The sequence below is a fragment of the Lutra lutra genome, chromosome 6, assembly GCF_902655055.1.
Source record: "Lutra lutra chromosome 6, mLutLut1.2, whole genome shotgun sequence".
In the NCBI taxonomy this organism is placed as follows: Eukaryota; Metazoa; Chordata; class Mammalia; order Carnivora; family Mustelidae; genus Lutra; species Lutra lutra.
This window is the reverse complement of record NC_062283.1, coordinates 148,960,452-148,979,522: the sequence shown is the minus strand read 5'-3', so window position 1 is coordinate 148,979,522 and position 19,071 is coordinate 148,960,452. Positions and strand designations below refer to the sequence as shown.

Sequence of the window (19,071 nt, the reverse complement as noted above, 5' to 3'; positions counted from 1 at the left end):
GGATCATGACCTAAGCCGAAGGCAGAGGCTTTAACCCTCTGAGCCACCCAGGCGCCCCGACTCTGAGCTTCTTATGCGACACAATAAATGTCCTATTTCTTAAGGCACTTTTAACTGAATTTTCTCTGTGTTCGTAGCTGATACAGTTAACACGAATGCAGCCATCTGGAGTTTCTGTAGGTGATCAGCTGCTGACCATGGCTGAGGCTCTCTGTAGGAGGTGTTGTCACTGCTGACGGGTTGATGGATACATGGAAGCCCGGAGAAGGCCTAGAAATGCCTCTGAGTGACCCAGGCACACGGGAAGCTGCAGGCTGTGTGGAGGAGGTGGCTGGCTGGACCCTGTGGTTCCCACACTCCAGCCCACCGCCCAGTGCTGCCAGGACGCGGGGGAGAGAACGAGGGAGGCCTCAAGGGTAGAGCAAGCGGTCGGCTTGGGGCACCTCACCCCCCAGGGTGATGCCCTGGAGATGAGCCGTAGGCTGACGGCTCTGGGGTCATGTCACCCATGGGGGGGTGCCAAGGGTCCTCCTGAGGAAGAGCGAACAGGTTTCAACTCTTACAGGCCAACTCTGACGATCTGGTTTGTGGTGTTGAGAAGGATTCTGAAGCCCTGTCTAAATTTAGCTTTGATTAGTATTAAGGCTCCCAAGGACACAGGTGAGATGTTCATCCTTCCAAGGACTGGTTCTTGGCTCCTAGAGCAGGAAAGTCAGGGAGTCCCTCTCGAGCAGAGACCACCAAAAGGGTTCCCCGCATCTTGTAAAAGGCCCAGTCCCTTAGACCTACTTCTCTGTGCAGAGACAATCTGAGATGGGGGGGCATACCTCCTCCGGGAAGCAGAGGAAGGTTCCCAGAAGTTGTTCTTCTGAAGCCACTTCTGTGGAAACCAATACACCGGTGTCGGGTTCACCTGTCTGCTGCGGTAAGTGGGCTTCCATCCACCCCAAGAGTGCCTCCTCGTCTGAGAGCACAGGCCAGCTCTGCTGTGCCCCTGTTTCAGAGCCTATCCACCCCCCAACCCCGCCGCCCCGGGCACTGGCAGGGGAGCACGGGACAGTGGTCAAGCCCGTCCCAGTGAAAGGGCATCAGGCACGGGGTCAGGGGAGAGGTCCAGGGCTCTGCAGGCTTGGCAGGAGCTTCTGCCTAGCTACGAAGGAGAGCAGAGGGCCCGCGGGGAGGCAGCCCGGGCAAGGGCCCACCACAGGATTTGGGGCCTGCTTTGGGCCAGGGAACCAGAGTCCCATTCACTTGGCTCAGCAGATGTGTTCTACTTGGAGGACGCAACATAGAGGAAGAGGGCAGGACGGAAAAGTGATGGTTGGAAGATTTATTTGGCAACAGTAGGCCGGCCAGCAGGCAGTGGAGGGGAGTCCAGAGGCAGGGAGGACCACCTGGAGGGTGTGGGGCTTGGGCTGGAGGGCCTGGGTTAGTGCAGAAGGTGCCAAGAGCAGGTGCAGAGGAGAGAACTTGCCCCTTCTGTCTTCCCCTCGCCCCTTCCCTGGGTTCATCCCTCCAGGTGCCTCCCCCTCTCCGTCCTTATCTGCCTTTCACTCTCCTCTCTTCTCCTTCCTCCTTCCCTTCTCCTCCCCCTTCCCCACTCCCAGGTAGGTGTCTGTGTTGGGGAATGGCCCGTGGTCTGAGAGGAGGTTGGGCCTCCTCTACCTGGACCCTTGAAAGATGGATCGCTCCCTCCCTGGCCCTGGATCTGGGAGCCGAGGGGTCGGGTCGGGGGTGGGGGTGCCCCTAAAGGCCTGCTTGGAGTGAAGCAGATGGTGGTCTGGGCTCCGTGGAGGTGACCGAAGGACATGACCTCCCCCCCATCCCGGCCTTTCTTTTGGGAAAGGAAGTCTTTGGAAGTTTGTAGCAACTGAATCAATCTCGTCGCTTTGATAAGCAGGGTCCCGTTTCACTCCCTGTGTGGAGAAAGCTCTACACTTCCTCCGATTGTTCCAGTTTATTGAATTTCAGTGTGTGCGACATGATAGCCTTATTCCCGGGGAGTGTGGGGAGGAAGTGCCAGCCCGGCCGGGCCCACACCAGGCCGTGCGGGAGGAGCGGCGGCGCGGGCTGGGATATTCTTGGAAGTGATTTTGATCTGCTGGCCCCCGTCAGCTCATGTTTCTGTGCCCAGCCTCAGGGCCACGTAATGGGAGGATGAGACATTTCATTATAATAATAGACTCCGAGCTCGCTGGAGGCGGTGGCTCTCCGAGGGCACTGGGACCACGGTGGCTTGCTGGCTCGGGGTCCCTCCTCCCTCCCGGGCTCTGCTCTGCCGGTGCCATCCAAGGGAGAGCTCATCGCGGGGACACAGGGGAGAAGAGAAGGCGGGGAGCAGAGTGGCACAGCTTCTGGGGGCTCCCCAGGAAGGAAACCTTCCTCTGCACTGCTCCAGGGAGCAGAATTGACTCATGGGGAGCCTGACTCATGAGATCAATGGGCGGGAGAGCTGGGGAGACAGCTTTCAGCTTGACATAAGGAAGAATGTTCTCGCCATTAAAGCTGTTTAAAAAATGGAACCAAGTGCCCAGTGGGAGAGAGGTCCCTGGCGTGCTGAGAGCTCCCATCCCATCCATCAGACACCTCCCACCCCAGCCCCCCATTCTCTATTTTAATTTTTAAATTTAAGTATTTTCTTGTTTTATAGATGTTTTACTTTGCTAGGCTGTAGCCACAAAGTGCCACATGCTGGGAACTTCAACAACTACCATTTACCGCCTCCCGATTCTGGAAGCTAGACGTTCAAGAGCTGGGTGCTGGCAGGGTGCGCTCCTGCTGGGGCTGGAGGGACAGTCTGTCGCGCTCCCCTCCCCTCGCTTCTAGGGGTCTGCAGGCAGTCTTTGGCCTTCCTGGGCTTGCGGGAGCACGGCCCCAGTCTCCGCCTTCATCCCCACACCGCCTTCTCCTCGTGCTGGAACTTCCCTTCATAAGGCCACCAGTGCTATTGGGCTGGGCCCACCGGACTCCAGCAGGCGGATGACCTCATCCTAACTTAACTGATTCCGTCTGCCATGACCCTCTTTCCCGTGAGGTCACGTTCTCAGTTACTGAGGGTTAGAACTTCAATATATGAATTTGGAGGCAAGGAGGCACAATTCAATTCACAACAGATGGGGTACATATGCACTGTAGAAATTCAGAAAATAGAAGCCAAAACTTCCATGTTTCTCCTGCTCAGAGACGACCACCTGGAATATCCTAGAGCATATCCTTCTAAGAAAGACATCTTAAAACGGGACAAAATGTATACACCGCTGTCTACTTGCTTCATTCAACTGTCTTTACCTTTCACTCAATACATGACCTATGTTCAAACTGTGTCTTGTTTCCAGTGGCTTCGCTCAAGCCACTCCCCCATCCGTAGCTGTTCACTTTAGCCAATGGTTGTGTCCATTAGCTTCTCTAAGCATCACTGTCCCTTTGTGACATTGACTTAGATTGGATGGTTATGCTGCATAACGTCTCCGCTGCTGGGTTTGTCTGACTGTTTCTCTGAGATGTCGTTTGGCCCGTTCCTCTGTCCCCCATGTCGCCTGCACCCTGGGGCTCATCGAACCGTCAGCCGCACTCAAGTGAGGCATGTTTGCATAGAGGGTGGTCACTTCTAAGTCCCTCATATCAACAGACATAAAATGTCTGGGTGACTCAGGCTGGGCCTTTCTAGGTCTGGGGATGGTGCCCGGGGGCTCCTGCCTGGGCAGGGAAGTAGCCCCTGACCTCCAGTGCTCCTCGCAACACTGAAGTCTTGACAACTTGAAGGTTTCTGGTAGTTGAGGCAGGAAGCCACCTTATCTGGTGGCAGCTGGCACTGAGAGGGGAAGCCTGGCCCTTCTCCTGAGCCCCCCTGATTGCTACCCTTTGGGAACCACACTCATCCTAAGATTTCTAGTTCTGAGAAATCCCGTCCTTGGGTTCCCAGCACCACCTCCACTAATGTGAATAATGTTAGTGATGGGGTGATGGGGATGTGCTTTCTCACCAGACCTAGGCCTCCACAGTGGCCTGAGCCCCATACTGTTGCGAGGCAAGACCTTTGTGTTCTCCCATTTCCCTCGGAGACCACTCTCAAGAAAGACCATAGCTCTTTTTCTCCAGCATTTACAGTGTTTTTTTCTTTTTTCTTTAGAGGACCCATTTACAATGCAACACACACAGTTGAGGCGATTTTATTTACTAATTTATTTATTTATTTATTTATTTATTTTTAAAGATTTTATTTATTTATTTGACAGAGAGAGATCACAAGCAGGCAGAGAGGCAGACAGAGAGACAGGAGGAAGCAGGCTCCCTGCTGAGCAGAGAGCCCAATGCGGGACTTGATCCCAGGACTCCGAGATCATGACCTGAGCCGAAGGCAGCGGCTTAACCCACTGAGCCACCCAGGCGCCCTATTTATTTATTTTTGACAAATGTATACGATTGTTTAACCCGAACCTCTATCAAGATACAGACCAATCCCGTCACCGGTAGCTTCCACGTGTCCCTTCCCAGTCAGTCTTGGCACACCCAGAGGTAACCACCTTCTCCCACATGAGTAATTTTGCCTGTTCCGGAACTTCATGTAAAGGGAATGGACAGCACGTTCTCTCCTCGTGAGTCTAGTTTGGGTTTCGTCCCTGGTGCTGCTGGTGTTGTTAGGTCATTGTGTTCATTTCCCGAGTGGTAGGCATTATGGGAACATACTCCCATTTATTTATCCGTTCTCCTACTGATGGACACTTGGGCTCTTTCCAGTTCTTCGCTATTATAAATAAAGCTCTATGGACATTCTTGTACAAGTAATTTTGTGTACAAATGTTTTCATTTCTCTTGGGTAAATATCAAGGAGTGAAATTCGTGGGTCAGAGCTGAAGTGGTTACGACATTTATTCTCTCATCAACAACGTATGGTGGTTCTGGTCTTCATCAGTTATTCTGGTGGGTGTGTCGTGCTGCTTCAGTGCGGTTCAAGTCTGGATTTCCCCAGAGATCTATGGTGAGAACTTCTTCTTACATGCTTATTGGCCATTGGTATATGTTCTTCTGTGACTTCTTAAAATTAATTTTTCCTTTTTCCTTAATAAGCACTATAGCTATTGTTGAACTTACTCAAATGGGCATTTGACACACGAATCAAATTTCTTGCCCACCTTTAGTGAAGAGTATCCAAGGCATGTGGACAGGAAGCGGTCTTTGAGAAGAAGCAAGGTCACGTGTGTTCGTCCTGTTATTCCCGATTCCCACTGTCCGGGGGTCCGCTGAGTTCGCCATCAGCAGGTACTGGAGGCCAGTAGACGGGCGCTGCTGACCAGACTCTGTGGGTAGTGTTCTTGGAGAGCATCCTGCTGCCTCGGGAGGGGCAGGGTTGGATGGGACAAGAGGGCCGGAAAGACCGACCCCTCTGCCCTAAGGAGTTCACCTTCTGGGGCTTGGAGGGGGTGGGAGAGAAGGACAGAGCTCGTCGCTGAGGACAAGGAGGGGAGGAGGGACGATTCCGGGACTGGCCCCTTGGTGCTGGAGAATCGTGACGCCAAAGAGCTTTCTTCAAGAATGAATCCAGTTCTTCAAATGGGGAGTGACATCTGTGACCCTTCCTGGAGGAGGTCCCCTCGCGCCAGCTCAGACAGTTTACAAGAGACCGCCCAGAGCTGCCAGGGAGCCGTGGGGAGCTCGTCCCCCTGCCCAGCACAGCGTGGCCACCTGGCCCTGCTGGGTCTCTGCTCCCCGCCCAGTTGGATGTGGCAACTCACGTGGTCACCCCTCATCCGTCCTTCTGCAGGGGCTCCCCCAACCCGTATCCCCTTCACTTACAGGGACTCGTTTCACTGTGGGAGGATTTTACCGCTCTGCTTCTGTGGTCTTAGAAGCTGCCTGGGAGTTTCGCTGGAAGGACTCTGAATGGGCCACGGACAAGGCAGAAGAGAGAAGGAAGGGAGAAACCGCTGGGGGGGTGGGGGGAGGAGACGGGGCAGGTGGGATGAGCGGGGAGGGGCGGGAAGGGACGCACAGCCTTCCACTGTCTGCTCCTCCATGGGAGTTACTTGCTCCTGGAAGGGTCGTGGGAGAGTGACACCGAGGACCCTCCACCTGCAGGAGAGCCCACAGTGCCCTAAGTACAGGTTTAAAACAAGCCTGGTGAAAAACAGTGACCAACAGATGAGCAGCTTACAAACATGAGTTTATGATCCAGAGATCTCTAGCCCCTGTCTTCCACCGTGGAGACCCATGTGATAAAAATACGCTCCCCCTTCCCAAATGTTCTCATTTGGGACGGGATCCAACTGTCCTTATTCCTTTAGAACAAGGTGCTGCCATGTCGCCTCACCTGAACTTGAAACTGCCCCCCAGAGCAGCAGTCCCAGCCCTTCAAGATTTGCGAGAGAGAAGCTGGACGGCTCAGGGACAGTAACGAGGGTGGAAGGCCACGAGGTGGGCCAGGCCTAGCATGGGGCCCTGCCCCGAGAGCCCCCCCGCAGGACGGCCTGGCCCCTTGGGTCTGCCCACGACCGGCCAGAAAGGATTAGGGGGTTGAGGAGAAGAAAGGCCGGTGGGTAAGAAAGTGCAGCTCAAACAAGCACAAAGCAGCTTCTTGGCATGACCGCCATGGCAAGGGCTCCCTCCAGCAGAGAGGACCTGTGAGAAAGTGCTTGGGGCCGGCCCCTTTCAGCCGCAGTGAAAGCAGCCACTGGCAGCTGTGGCCCGGAGCCTGGGAGGGCGACAGGCTGGCACAGGATGCCACGGCCTCCGCGCTCCCAGATGGCGCATTCCCAGGCCCCGCAGACAACCTTGGCCAAGACCCATTTCCTCCTGGAGAAAAGCACTAGCCCCGTGATGGGGGCAGGGCTGCCACATCTTTGCGGGGGCAGCTCCCTCCCCGGCAGGGTGGCCCAGATTGGAGTCACTCGTATGTTACTTGTTCTCTTCCGAAGGCTGTGCAGGGGCCGTGGTGTGCTGTGTGGGAGAAGCACAGGGAGAAGTACAGGGAGTCCCTGGCCTCTGTGATCACGGATTGGAATCCCAGAGTCCAATGTTTGGGAGGAACTTTGAGATCCAGACCTACCCCTGTCACCTCATTGTACAGAAGGGGAAACTGAGGCCCAGAGGATTTACATGTTTGGTGTCCAGGAGCTCTCAGTGGCTTGGTAGTTCCTGAACCCCTGCTCAGGGCAGGCCCTTTGTGCCCCTTGGAAGGGGAAAGGAAATGGGGTGGGAAACTGAGCGAGGTCTCTGAGTCAGTGAGGGGCACCGTCCTGGTCGGAACCCCACGAGGGAAGTCCTGGGCAGATCAGCACCTGGGACAGGGGGTGAAGGCTCCAGGAAGGGGTGCCAGATGCCATGAGCAGGGAGCGGGCATCTGTGGAAGACATCCGTCCCACCTGTGGGCTTCGGCCTCTGGCTGACCTGCTCTTTCTCCTTTCCTGACCTCTGGAAGGGGTGGATGCCTTCGTGCGGATTCACAGAATGTGAAGGTTATAAGAGAATTGTGGGTCTCCGTGGGCCTGCTTCCTGCCCACTGTGAGAACCCCTTTGGGACGGTCTCTGACGGTCCCTGGCCCTTCCTGAAGCTTCCGAGGAGAAGGGAAGTCTCTGGCTCCTTGGGCAGCTGGGTAGCTTCGAGTCAAGTTTAAATCATGCGTGGACATTGGTGCTCACCCAAGCCTCCAGCTCGTGGGTGGGAAGCCTGTCTTGCTCCCACACAGCGTCCCCCAGAGATGCTCGAGGGGCATGTGGTGGAAGGACTGGGGTGCTGGGAGCCCCACGGCACCGGGGCCCACCCTGGGCATCCCTGTCTCCCAGCTGCGTGGCCTGGGACCAGCTCATCAGAGCCCCCGATGGCCCGTGTTCTCATCTCGGGGACGGAGGCAGGCGCACTGTGTCAGCAGTGGTGTCTGCGAATGTGCGATGCCCAAGGACTCTCCGCCCCACACTGTCCTCCGGAGGTCCGAGTCCAGGCCACACATCCGGCTTCCTTCATGTTCCTGGTCTCGCCGATGCCTCTTCTGCCTCCACAGACGGGTGCGGGGTGGTGAGGCCGACGCATGGAGCGGTGGCTGCACCTGCCGATCAGAAGCCAAGGCCAACGGAGGCCCCGCCTGTGCCCTTGCTTCCTCCCCACCTGGAGGTGCCCCGTCCACACCTGGAGGCGGCCCTGCCTGGCGAGCGGAGACGTCAGGCTGGGCCACCCCGAGCATCTCCTCCTGAGTCTTGTGGGGCACCGCGATCCAAGCTGTCAGCCCCTCCTCTAGGCCAAGGACGAGCGACGTTCGCAGCGCCTGGGACGGAAGCAAGGAGGATTAACTGTGGAGCTCGGAAGGGAAAATTACAACTTTCTTACGGAGCTTAAAATACACAAATTAAATCTCATCTGTGATTAAATCCCAGCTCCCTCTCACCCTGCTTTATGTCTGCGGTTCCTGGGAAATTAAAAAAATGTTTGTCCAACGACTGACTATTGATCCGGTTTTAGGGCCCAGGAGGGACGGAAAGCCGCCCGAGGGAAGAGCTGCTTGGAGGCCGGGGAGGCCGAGAAGAAAGCCCGCGAGCCCGGGCGTTCGCCAGCAAAAGCAGCCGCACATCTCCGTAGGCTGAGCCGAGCCGGGCTGACATTTTCACTAATAAAATGCGGAGGAAACATTTTAACGCAATGGGGTCCGTGCTTCACAGTGTGACACACGGAAGGAAAACATGGGTCTGGAGCCTCGTGCGGGGTGTCCCCCTCCGGGCGGTGAGGAAAGGCCACATCACGCGGGAAAGCGTACCACATGGCACGAGCCGGGCCGGTCACGGGTTGTCTCTCGTGATCAGAAGGCCACGTGCTCTGAGGTGGGCGTGTCTGGGCCGCCGAGGGCAGGGTGGAGGCTCACAGCTGTGTCACTTGGTCTGTATTCATGTCAGACGGGTAGCTGCAGGTCCCGGGTGTCTTCCGTTGAGAGATGACGTCTCAGGCACAGTTTTAAGTGGTTTTCATGAGATACCTCATGTATCCTTCCGATGCATTCCCACATAGTCTTTCCTCCCACCGTCCGCACGGGGAAACTGAGGCATGGAGGATTCTACTGGAAGATGGACATTGTCTGGCTAGTAGGTGGTGGAGCCACCATTTAAAACTTGACCTGAGTCCCAACCCAATCCCGAGCCACCATTTATCACCCCTCCTGCCCCACACCCCCTCGTTGGACTTAATTTTATTTTTTACACTGGAATTAGACGGCTCCCTTTTCTAGCCAGTCCAGAAGGCCCAGGAAATCCCGGGGGTGGGGAGGGCCTGCGGGCGGCCCCTCTCGCTGCTGGAGAAGCAGAGGCCTGGCTGCATTTCATGGCTCGGTGGGTTATTCTGATGGGGTATTTCCAGAGAAAGGCTTTATTCAGTCAGGACTCTGGCCTCTTGTGAGGCACTGTGGTATTTCTTAGATACGTGGCCTTTACTGTTAGTGACGTTATTAGATATTCAAGCAAGTCCAGAAAAACTCTGTTCCGTCCCAATACAGCCTTTTCATCAGTTTCCTCGTTTGGGTCATTTTTGTGGTGCTCTGATCGAAGGGAACGGCACCTTACCAGAGGGCAGCTTACTCCCCTCAGCAAACAAAGATCCGCCAAATATATGAGATTTGGGGCAGAGATTGTCACACTTCAGGAATGTTTCGCCGTTGGGTTCCCTCTAAACGGAAAACATCCTTTTCGTCTGGAGAATTCCTAGAGGAGATGTAAAAAGCCCAATCCCGTGACACATTCCCCCTCTCGAATGGAGCCTACTGACAGGTTATTAAAAATTTACCTTTTTGTCAATAAAGTTCTTCAGAGGACATTTGCCTTGCTGCATTTTAATGTAATGTTCACGGCCCCAGATGCATGAGGGAGGAGACTAAAGGCCACTTAAAGCTCTGGTTCTGGAAGGTTCCTGCTTTGCATTTGGTGGAGTGGTGGGACACACGTGGACAGTGGAAGCTGCAGGATGGGCTCACCAGCCCCGGAGACAAACCCGAGGCAGTGGGGAGATGCCCACGCAGGCATCGGAATCCGGCAAGGGGGTGAGTAGTAAGTGAGCTGTTTCTAGAACCGCTGCTCCAAACCCTCTGAACTGTGCCCAGTTCACTAGAAAGTTCCCTTTCTGTATTAATAGAAATAATTCAATTTTTTAAAGTTTCAAGTATAAAGATGACAACTACCTTGAATATTTGGAAATGTGAGAGTGAAGCCTGACACTTTAAGCCTTTTTTCTTTCCTGGTAACTCTTGAAGCGAAGATGATGGGTTTTTACCATTAGCTTTTTATTGGTTGATTTAAACCATATTTTTCTAAGATACAACTGTTCATTCTCTAGCTGTGAACAATTTAGTTTCTCTTCCTGATGAGGAACGTTGAAGCTTTCCTCCTATTCTTAAAGGCTTCGTTAAATTACTTTTCTCGAAGGGTCCTATGCTGAATGGAAATCTGCAAGAGTGGTCAGGCTTGAAAGCAGGGTCTCTGGAGACTGGTGCCACAAAGTCAATGACCTTGTGTAGATGTGTAGACATGTAGACCGGCCTCCACAAGGGCTGGAATCAATGTCTGGGACAGAGACATTGGTTTGGAACTGTCATTCCCCAACTTCCCAGGACATCAGAAGCCCCTGGAGGACTTGCTCAGATGCAGAGGCTGGCCCTGCTCCAGAGTTCTGATTCAGCAGATCTGAGCAGGGGTCCCGAATGTGAACCCATCCCAAGCTCCCAGGGACCCCGCTTTGAGAACCACTGTGCTCAGATGTACTGTTAACTCCGGGTGTCAATGTCTACTTCTGGTTAGCCTCCCCGACAACATAGATTTAAATGGATACCTGAGTCCATTCGTGCTGAGTCCCCCACGGAAACATCCATTCGACTGTGGGTGTTTGGAAGGGACCTTGATGGTCCTCCCGATTCCAGCCAGGTAGTTCTCCTGGAGGAACCCAGCAGGAGGGACGGGAAGAGGAGGCGGTGAGCCCGCGACCCAGCACCGCATGCCAAAGCCACATTGATGTGGCCACACACACGGAGGCCGTCCGTCTGTCTTTGGATGACCTGCTGGCCCAGTGTTTCTGGCAGACTGGGAGGATATTTAAAACACGTTCCTCTGGTTTGGTTTAAACAGAATAATGAATGTCTGTCCCCATGACAGCAGATTCTTTTTACATTTTCCAAAGTCTGATCATCTTCAATGACTCTTATGTTGGACTGGTAACTTTCCGTCCCGGGACAGCCCAAGGAAGTTCAGTGTCCCCGTCTGTCAGTTGCAACGTGTGAGGAGGGGCCAAGTTCTCTCTGACCCGCTGGTCTGACACTGAACCCTCTGGGCCATTTTGTAAGGGTCACTCATTCACCGATGGAGCAAATGTTCACTGAGTTCTGACTGTGCACCGGAGCCGCCTCACGGCGGGGGACACCGTCACGCACACGACAAACTCCCGGGGCTCACGCAGTCTACATTCGACAAACAAGCAAGCGAACGTGCTCTAGCAGGTCAGATGCTCAGCAGCGTTTTGAGGCAAATGAAGCAAAATAAGGGATAGAGAGTGGGAGGAAGGGCGGGGCGGCGAGAAAGGCCTTTCTGGGGAAGTGACACTAGCAGAGACAAGGACGAAGTCGGGAGCAGTGAACAAGGAGGTGGGGGGGGGTGTGGGGCTGAGGGGATCACGGGAGCAGAGCTCTGAGGCCAGAATGTCCAGCCTATTTGCGGGGCAGGGGTGAGGCCAGCAGAGCTGCAACGTGGAGGTGGGAGACCAGGCGGCAGTAGGAGTTGGGGGAGACGAGGTCGGGGAGGTCAGGCGCAGCCAGGGGCCACAAAGTGCAGGGAGCGAGAGTTGGAGTCACTCTCGGGGATGAGGGGGGACGTCACTGGAGGGTCGGAGAGGTTTGCTGATCCGAGGGGATCCGGGTCTGAAGGGTCACTGGCGTCTGCGCGTGGCTTCCTGTGGAGCAGAAGCGAGTGGGTGAGGCCGCGGCTGGACGGGACTGCGAAGGGGTCAGGCGAAGCCGGTGGCATGTGGGGTCCGAGAGAAGGAGCGGCCAGGCGGGGTCTGGGATTGGGGTGGGAGTAAGCGGTGAAGCGGATTCCTGCTGACTGAGCGGGACGGTGCGGCGTGTGGGCCGAGGCCGGACAAGGGCTTGGTTTCACGTCTGCTTTCATCATCCTTTAGACATCCGAGCGGAATGTTGGGTGGGAATTCGGGAAGCGGACGTTAAGTTTGGGAATGGGGATGTATAGATGTCATCTGAAGTCTTGGCCTGGGTGAGGTGACCTAGGGCCCGGGTGGGGAAGGGGAGGGAGACGGAGGCCTAGCCATGGGGCCCTGACATATTAGAGGTCAGGAAGAGAAGAAGGATCCAGCGCAAGAGATGAGAAGGAGAGGAGCGTGTGAGCGTCCACGAACCGCCCCAGGCTGGAGGCTCATCCTTCAGCGGGGTTTGTCCTGGTCTCCCGGGGGCCCCGTCCCTAAGCGGGCGCACCGCACGTCCTCTTCTTCTCTTAACCGAAGCGCTGCTTTCCTCAGTGCAAGAGCCGGGTTCACCTCCTCACGAAAGCGTTCCCAATGTGGGGTCCCACGGTGCACAGCTGGGGACAGGCACATCTGGAAATGCCCTGAAATTATCCTCAAGGTCCCGTGTGCCATGTGCTCTCATCCGAGTAGACCGTGTACAGCTTCCAGAAGATTCTTAAGGCAAAATGAGGGTACATTCCTCAGTACTTTCTAAAGAATCACGAAGCTGATGTGATGCGTGTTTGGACTTCTGGAACATGGGAAGAGAACAGACCTCTCACCCAGCCGGAAACCTACAGAAATTTGGCAAAGTAAAGATGAATAAAGAATCCAAGTACCTTAAAAAATACTCCCGTCGGGGAGAGCAAAATCCACCTCCTGAAACAGAGAAACTGCCAAGCACCATCATTAGCGAGTGCAAGGAGAACCCGCGCAGCCTGCTGGAGGGCGCAAACTCGTCAGCGCGAGACCCGGTCGCGGCACCTGTGGGCGCAGGTCACAGAAGTGTCCCTCCTCGGGAGATCGCGCTTCTGGCCTGGGCTGGGTCGCTCCTGCGTTCGCTTTAGTATCTTCGTCAGCGCTTGAGGGAAGGGGCAAAGGCTCTTAGGGTTTTTCAGAAACAGAGCCGAGGTGGGTTTGGGATTTCACACTCACGCATTTGAGACTGCAAGAGAGGCAGAGGAGGCGCGAGATATTTTTACCATCAGAGTCAACCCCAACACTTATTTCCCTGTGGAACGTGCTCTTGAGTAAGTCCCACACCCTTGTATTATTATTATTATTTTATTATTATTATTATTATTTTCCCCCGCTGCAGGGCAGAGAGGACGCTTGTGGTTTCTTTTGTATTGAAGCAGCACGACGACAAATGGTCACGGGGGCGTGAGGTCGAGGTCCCATTTCGAAAAGGCCCTTCCCCCCTGAGCTCAGCAGGGCTCTCACGAGGAGTGACCAGGACGTACTGCACGGCAAGTGCTGAGGTTTAGAAGACGCCCGGTTGGCGGAGCTTGGGGAAGCCTTTCCTCCCAGGTCTCGGGGAGAGTGCGGCGTTCTGTGAGGGCCCCGGAGGGGCGCGTGGTGGGGAAGGCGGACCGCGAGGGGGACTTACTGCCTGAGTGGCTCCCGGGTGGCTCAGAGCACAGCTCATTTGCTGACTGTGTCAGCGAAAAGGTCCTCTGGGGCCCCGAACATCTAACCAGTGAACGTGAGCTGTCTTGGTGTGAACGGGAGGGAACTGGGTCATTTTCAGCTCAGATCTGGAAGTGTCCGATTTTGCACGAACTTTGGTTAATGGGGGCTTTCCTAGGAAAGGGATGCTTTTGTGGAGACAATTGTTTAAAAAACATTTGAGATTTTTCTGCTGTCACTTAAAATCCTGAAAGTAGAATTTCTATTTCAAAAAATGTCCCGGGAATATTTCCCAGGGTATACTAGCTTCCCAGCCTCTGCTTACGAATGGCTGGTGATGAACATCTCAAAATAGCCAAAAGAAGTAAGCCATGCCCTGGTATTGAAATAGACTTAACATGACTTCATTTTTGCTTTTCTAAATTACGGTGATCCGAGATGACCCATAGCCTACCCTGAAACTTCTCTCTGGAGCTTATGTAAGTGAACCCAGAAGGACTTAAAGCTTTCTTTGTTTAAGAAAGCTTCTGGTTTGAAATCCTATTCCCCAAGTATGCAACCATTTCGCAGAACTTTCGAACTCTGTATTTCTGCCTGACATTTTGCCGCTGTAGTAACGATTATGGGCTGGTGTCCTGAGGCGGCAGGAGGGGAAGGCACTCTTGCAGGTGAGGGCGTGACTCTCGAGATGAATTCTGGGAGGGCGGGTGGCCTTGTGGAAGCTCTGATGTCTTTCTCACCAGGTCCCATGTTCTACCCAAGACCCGTGACTATGAGGGAGGCTGGAGACCATGCCCTCGCCAATGGGGACCTTGTTAGGCAGAGTGAGAACAGCCCCGCCCTGGGCATTACTCATGGACTGAGCACCTACCTGCCAACGTCAGGCACTGGGCTGGCTGCTTGGCCAGGAAAATCCTCCTACGATCCCGGAAGACCACTGGGCACCCTGATGGGCTGACCACATGCATTTGACATGTGATGCTTGTTACAAACCTGCAAAGAAGACATTGCAAAGCCTGTTCTGGGATGAGGGATTTGAGTTTTAGAGCGTTTCGATAATTTGCCCAAGGTCGCAAGGCCATTTCTTGGTGGAAAGAGATTCACGCCCAGATCTGCTGGGTTCCCACTCCGGCGCTCTAACCACTGGGCCCTGTACCCATCGTTTGGCCCTTGCAGCGACCCTGGGAAGCAGAGGCTATTAGGGGTGATTAGATCAGGTTCCAGTGACTCGCTCTGGGCTCTGCAGCTCCTGAGTACCAAGCTCAGAGTTCCCACCTGGATCTTGACTCTCACATTCAGGGCTTTACTGACTGCTTCCCTTAAACTAACTGTGACACTGGGCTGCCGTCTTCCAGTAAAAATAATACAATCGCACACAAACAACACAGGCAAACACCATTGCCTACCACACCAGTGCTTGTCAGCTCCCACTTTTCATTGCCACATGCCCTTAGGCATCTTTAAAAGGAAGTTTCAGTACAAAGGTGTAGCCCGTGGAAGAAGCCACTATCGCCTTTGAGTTAATCCGAAATTACTTGGGAGAAGCAGAAGACAAACCTAGGGTAGGATCTGAAAAGCAGGCCGTTCCTACCTCCGTAGCGGTAAAATTACGTTCGAAGAATTCTCCAGAGAATGTGGTGCTATTTATGGAGTTATTTTGGTTTTCTGCAAAAATTATCTCCTTATAACAAGGAACTCATCATTGCCTTGCAGGAAGTGCCATATTGTTTGAAGATTCTCCGAATATACGTTGCTTTGCTGGGGGAAAAACTCATCATTATTCATAATGTTTCTCTTGGAAATAAAACGCCAAAGGTATAAGAAACTGCACTTGGCCCTTCCCATGGATCACTCTAGTCCTTTCAACATTCCTACAGGTAGGAATAATTTCTACCTTACCCCCGAGGACACCTGACCCTCAGAGAGGCTGACTAACATGCCCGAGGTGCAGAACTAGTAAACAGAGCAGGAAGAGGAACCGTGATGTTTTAGTTTCAAGCCAAAGCTGGGGCTCTTGGACTGGCGGGGGGCGGGGCAGACACAACACTCTCTGTCCCCTCTCCCAGGTAGCTTTCAAGAACATGATCCAGAGCAAGAAGCCAGGCCTGTTTCTGCCATAGGCCAGCCCTGCTTCCGTCTCCTAACAAAACAAGGAAAGTAGGAACTTCCCAAAGGTGCCAACAAGCCACCATCTTTGTGAGTCTCACGGATGTGGGTGTCCCTTCAGATACATCCGTGATGCCAGGACAAGTGCTAGTGGGTGTAAGTGAACATTACAGTTTGGAGAAAAACCTGCCTTAACCTGTCGGTGTCTGCTTCTAACTACGCCTTTGCAAAATATACACCAAAGCCACTTTGTTTTACATAGTCATGCGTCTCTGTTTATCCTAAAAAATGCTTCAGGAATCTGGGTGGTGGGAGCTGCTGAGATGGGAGGTTTCGTGTGCTGAGCCGGTCATCAAGGAAGATGAATAATGAACCAGTCGTCGAATTTGGTGTTTGCCTTGGGAAACTTGAGTCTTAAATAATTAGTGACAGTAATCTCGAGGCCATTGCTCCGTGCATGGTGGAGCACATCCCGTGTCTTCACTTTTGTGCAGAAACTGCACTTTGCTACAGAACGAGAGACTTCAGGCTACGCATCTCTGGGCAGTTGCGGCATTTCTCAGGTGTGCGAAATCAGTGTTCCGTCTTTATGAAGTTTTCTGGGCCAAGTTTCAAATGCCCCGAGCTCAGCACCCAGCTGAGCCTAAAAAGCCAAGTTAGGGGGGGTTGATTACCTTACGGTTGGGGTTCTCTTTGGGCACCTTTTTTTTTCTTTCTCAGTTAAATGAAAAAGTACATGTTCTTTGTGGGTTTTTGTTGTTGTTGTTGTTGTTGTTTGGTTACAATAAAATTCCAAAATACTGCCTTTAGACCTACAGAGAGGAGAATCTGTCCGCCTTGTGAGTGGAAGCAAAGGAAAGGAGAATTGCCAAACAATTGTTGAGATGCATGTAAGTCATTCTCGAAAATGATCAAAAGCCCCAGGCAAACGGCCGGGTGACATTTTGTCAGGAACATACCAGGTCCTCACACGTGGCAGGTCGTAATGTGGAGGGACAGGCATTCACTCTGGCATTTTTTTTTTTAAGAGCTAGTGAGTTTATACCCACTCTTTTTCTTTTTTTTTAAAGATTTTATTTATTTGACAGACAGATCACAAGTAGGCAGAGAGGCAGGCAGAGAGAGAGGAGGGAGCAGGCTCCCTGCTAAGCAGAGAGCCCGATGCGGGGCTCGATCCCAGGACCCTGAGATCATGACCTGAGCCGAAGGCAGAGGCTTTAACCCACGGAGCCACCCAGGCGCCCCACACGCTGGCATTTTTATCGCGTTTGCTGTGTTGCATTTTACACCCCCCGACCCTCTAGTCTCCCCCAGACATGCACCGGCAAGCCCCCCACAAGCCCAGACGACCAGTGGGCTGGGAGCACTCATTACGTTGGTAGCTGAGCCCCATAAGGGGCCACAGCCCTGTCCTTCTGCAATTGGAATGGAGAGTAACGGTTTTATTGAACGTCCAAGCGCGGAGCTCTGCCCAGCTGCCAGAAAGGGGCCGCGGAACCCGGGTTTCTCCTCCATGACAAACACCTATTAAGCTGTCAGCATAAACTCTTCCCTTACAACCTCTGACATCACCCTCGGGGCAGGCAGACACAGAACAGCAATTGCGGAATTGCGCATGAAAATCATAGTTTTATTGTCTATACAAGTGAAGGTTTCGCTCGGACTCCTGCTTCTGTCCGAGCCGTATAAAGAAGCAATTCTTCTCGGAGAACAAATAAGCACAGTACACTATTGTAATCTAAGAAACAGGCACTATTTATGCGTTGGAAAGCCTTGCTCTCAATAGGGCTAACGGTCCAATGGTCCAGAAGCCACTATTTTAGCAGCTGGAGAAGAGAAAGCTGTAGAAGTCACCAGGAATGAGATGCCGAAAGCGGCGGAGTGGGCTGCGGGTGCGGGGCCGGGAGGGGGCCCGCCCGCTAGTTGAGCACGCAGGACTCGTAGGTGGGGACCATGTACTTGATGTTGATGAAGGCGTCCTCCCCGCCGTAGCGCTCGAAGGCCTCCAGCGTCTCCTGGATCAGGTCACCGATGTTCTCCCGCTTCTGCTGGCTGTAGTCGATGCCGTCTCCGGAGTTCACTGGTTCAGACACACAAAGAGCCCCGTTATTGCGCCGTTTTCTCCAAGACACCCTACACACCCGTCTAGGCATTTTCTCCAAACGCTTGTGAGGGGACGCAAGCACGTCACATTTTCTAGGTGGTCCTGGGGAGTTCTAGGAGTGTTAACCAGCGGCTCTGCGAGCATGCAAAGCCCCAGACTGCGGCCGAGGCAAAGTCCTCTGAACTAAGGGAACAGCAGACTAACCCCAAGTGGGGTGATCACAGGCACACGACAGACCACAGATCTCAGGGCTGACCGTGACAAAGAGTGTTCTCTTGGACCCTGAGTTCTTCAAAGTCCCAGAAATGAACACTCTCCTCAGTTAGGGGTTTGAATGGATACGCTTAGGAAGGAGAGACTGAGCCCGCCCCCATGTCTTTGGTGCTGTTGTATCTGTCTCTCCTCCAAGCGTGTAGTCATCTGCAGTGATTTTCATCACCCAGGTGTGGGGGCTGGGGGGGCAGCTAGGAGGAAACAGCCTTTCCTGCTGGAGCTATCAGATGGTTTCCCAGGGACCAGTCAAGGCCGGGCCTTGCAGAACCTTGAAGGGCCCTCTGCAGCTCCCCCCCAGCTTCTACACGGGAAGGGGTTCCCGGGATGGGCCTTCAGTGGCCTTGGGAGCCTGGGTGGGCAAACTCCATCTCAAACCATTTGGAGGAGAAGTACCTGATTGCACCCAACCTGAATTACCCAGGGGTGAGGGAGTCTAACTAGAAGGGAGACCCTTGGCTTCCATCCAGAGGGTGGAGATCCCATGAGGGCTCCCCCAGTAGCTCTCTCTGACACACAGTCATGATGCGCTTTGCACACCTTTCCAGGGGCTTCGACCGCCCTGTGCTTCCAGGAAGCGGGGCACGGTCACGCTGCTGCCCAGTTGCTGACATCACCCCGTCTTATCTCTGCTGAAGTGACCGCCCCGGATCCGCTCGGGCCGGAGCTACAGATAAAAGTCCTCATTCTATCCACATTTCAAATATGGCTCCAAAATGTTGATTTTGCTTGAATGTGAAAATTATAGAGGGAAAAATGGGTTTTTCAAACTTTTCTCCTCAGTTATTTTGGACATGTACAAAAGGACCGAGCAATGGTTCAGACCAGTATTAAAAGGAACAAGTGCAGCCCCATACAGCAGAGATAAGCAGCTCTTTTGCTTGATTTTTCCAGAAACCCATTAGAGAAATATCACTGTCTCCTACAGCAAAAGGAAAAGGAATCGCTTTCCTGGTTAGTTTCTTTCGGTGGGGGTGAAGGCAAGCAG

General features: G+C 53.6%; 1 protein-coding gene across 3 annotated transcripts in view; it reads right to left on the bottom strand.

Annotated features, from left to right (window-relative positions):
* PACRG (parkin coregulated) overlaps positions 1 to 19,071 on the bottom strand; it is a 568,744-nt gene that overhangs the window by 6,078 nt on the left and 543,595 nt on the right. The window contains exon 4 of one of the 3 annotated variants that reach the window (XM_047733481.1): positions 16,967 to 17,789. The exons of 1 other annotated variant lie outside the window; for it this stretch is intronic. In XM_047733481.1, the coding sequence (XP_047589437.1) occupies positions 17,629 to 17,789 (161 nt within the window). In that variant the 3' untranslated portion in view covers positions 16,967 to 17,628. Of the gene's footprint in view, positions 1 to 16,966; positions 17,790 to 19,071 lie in introns of those variants that run through there. One more of the 3 variants, XM_047733478.1, reaches the window with a different exon arrangement.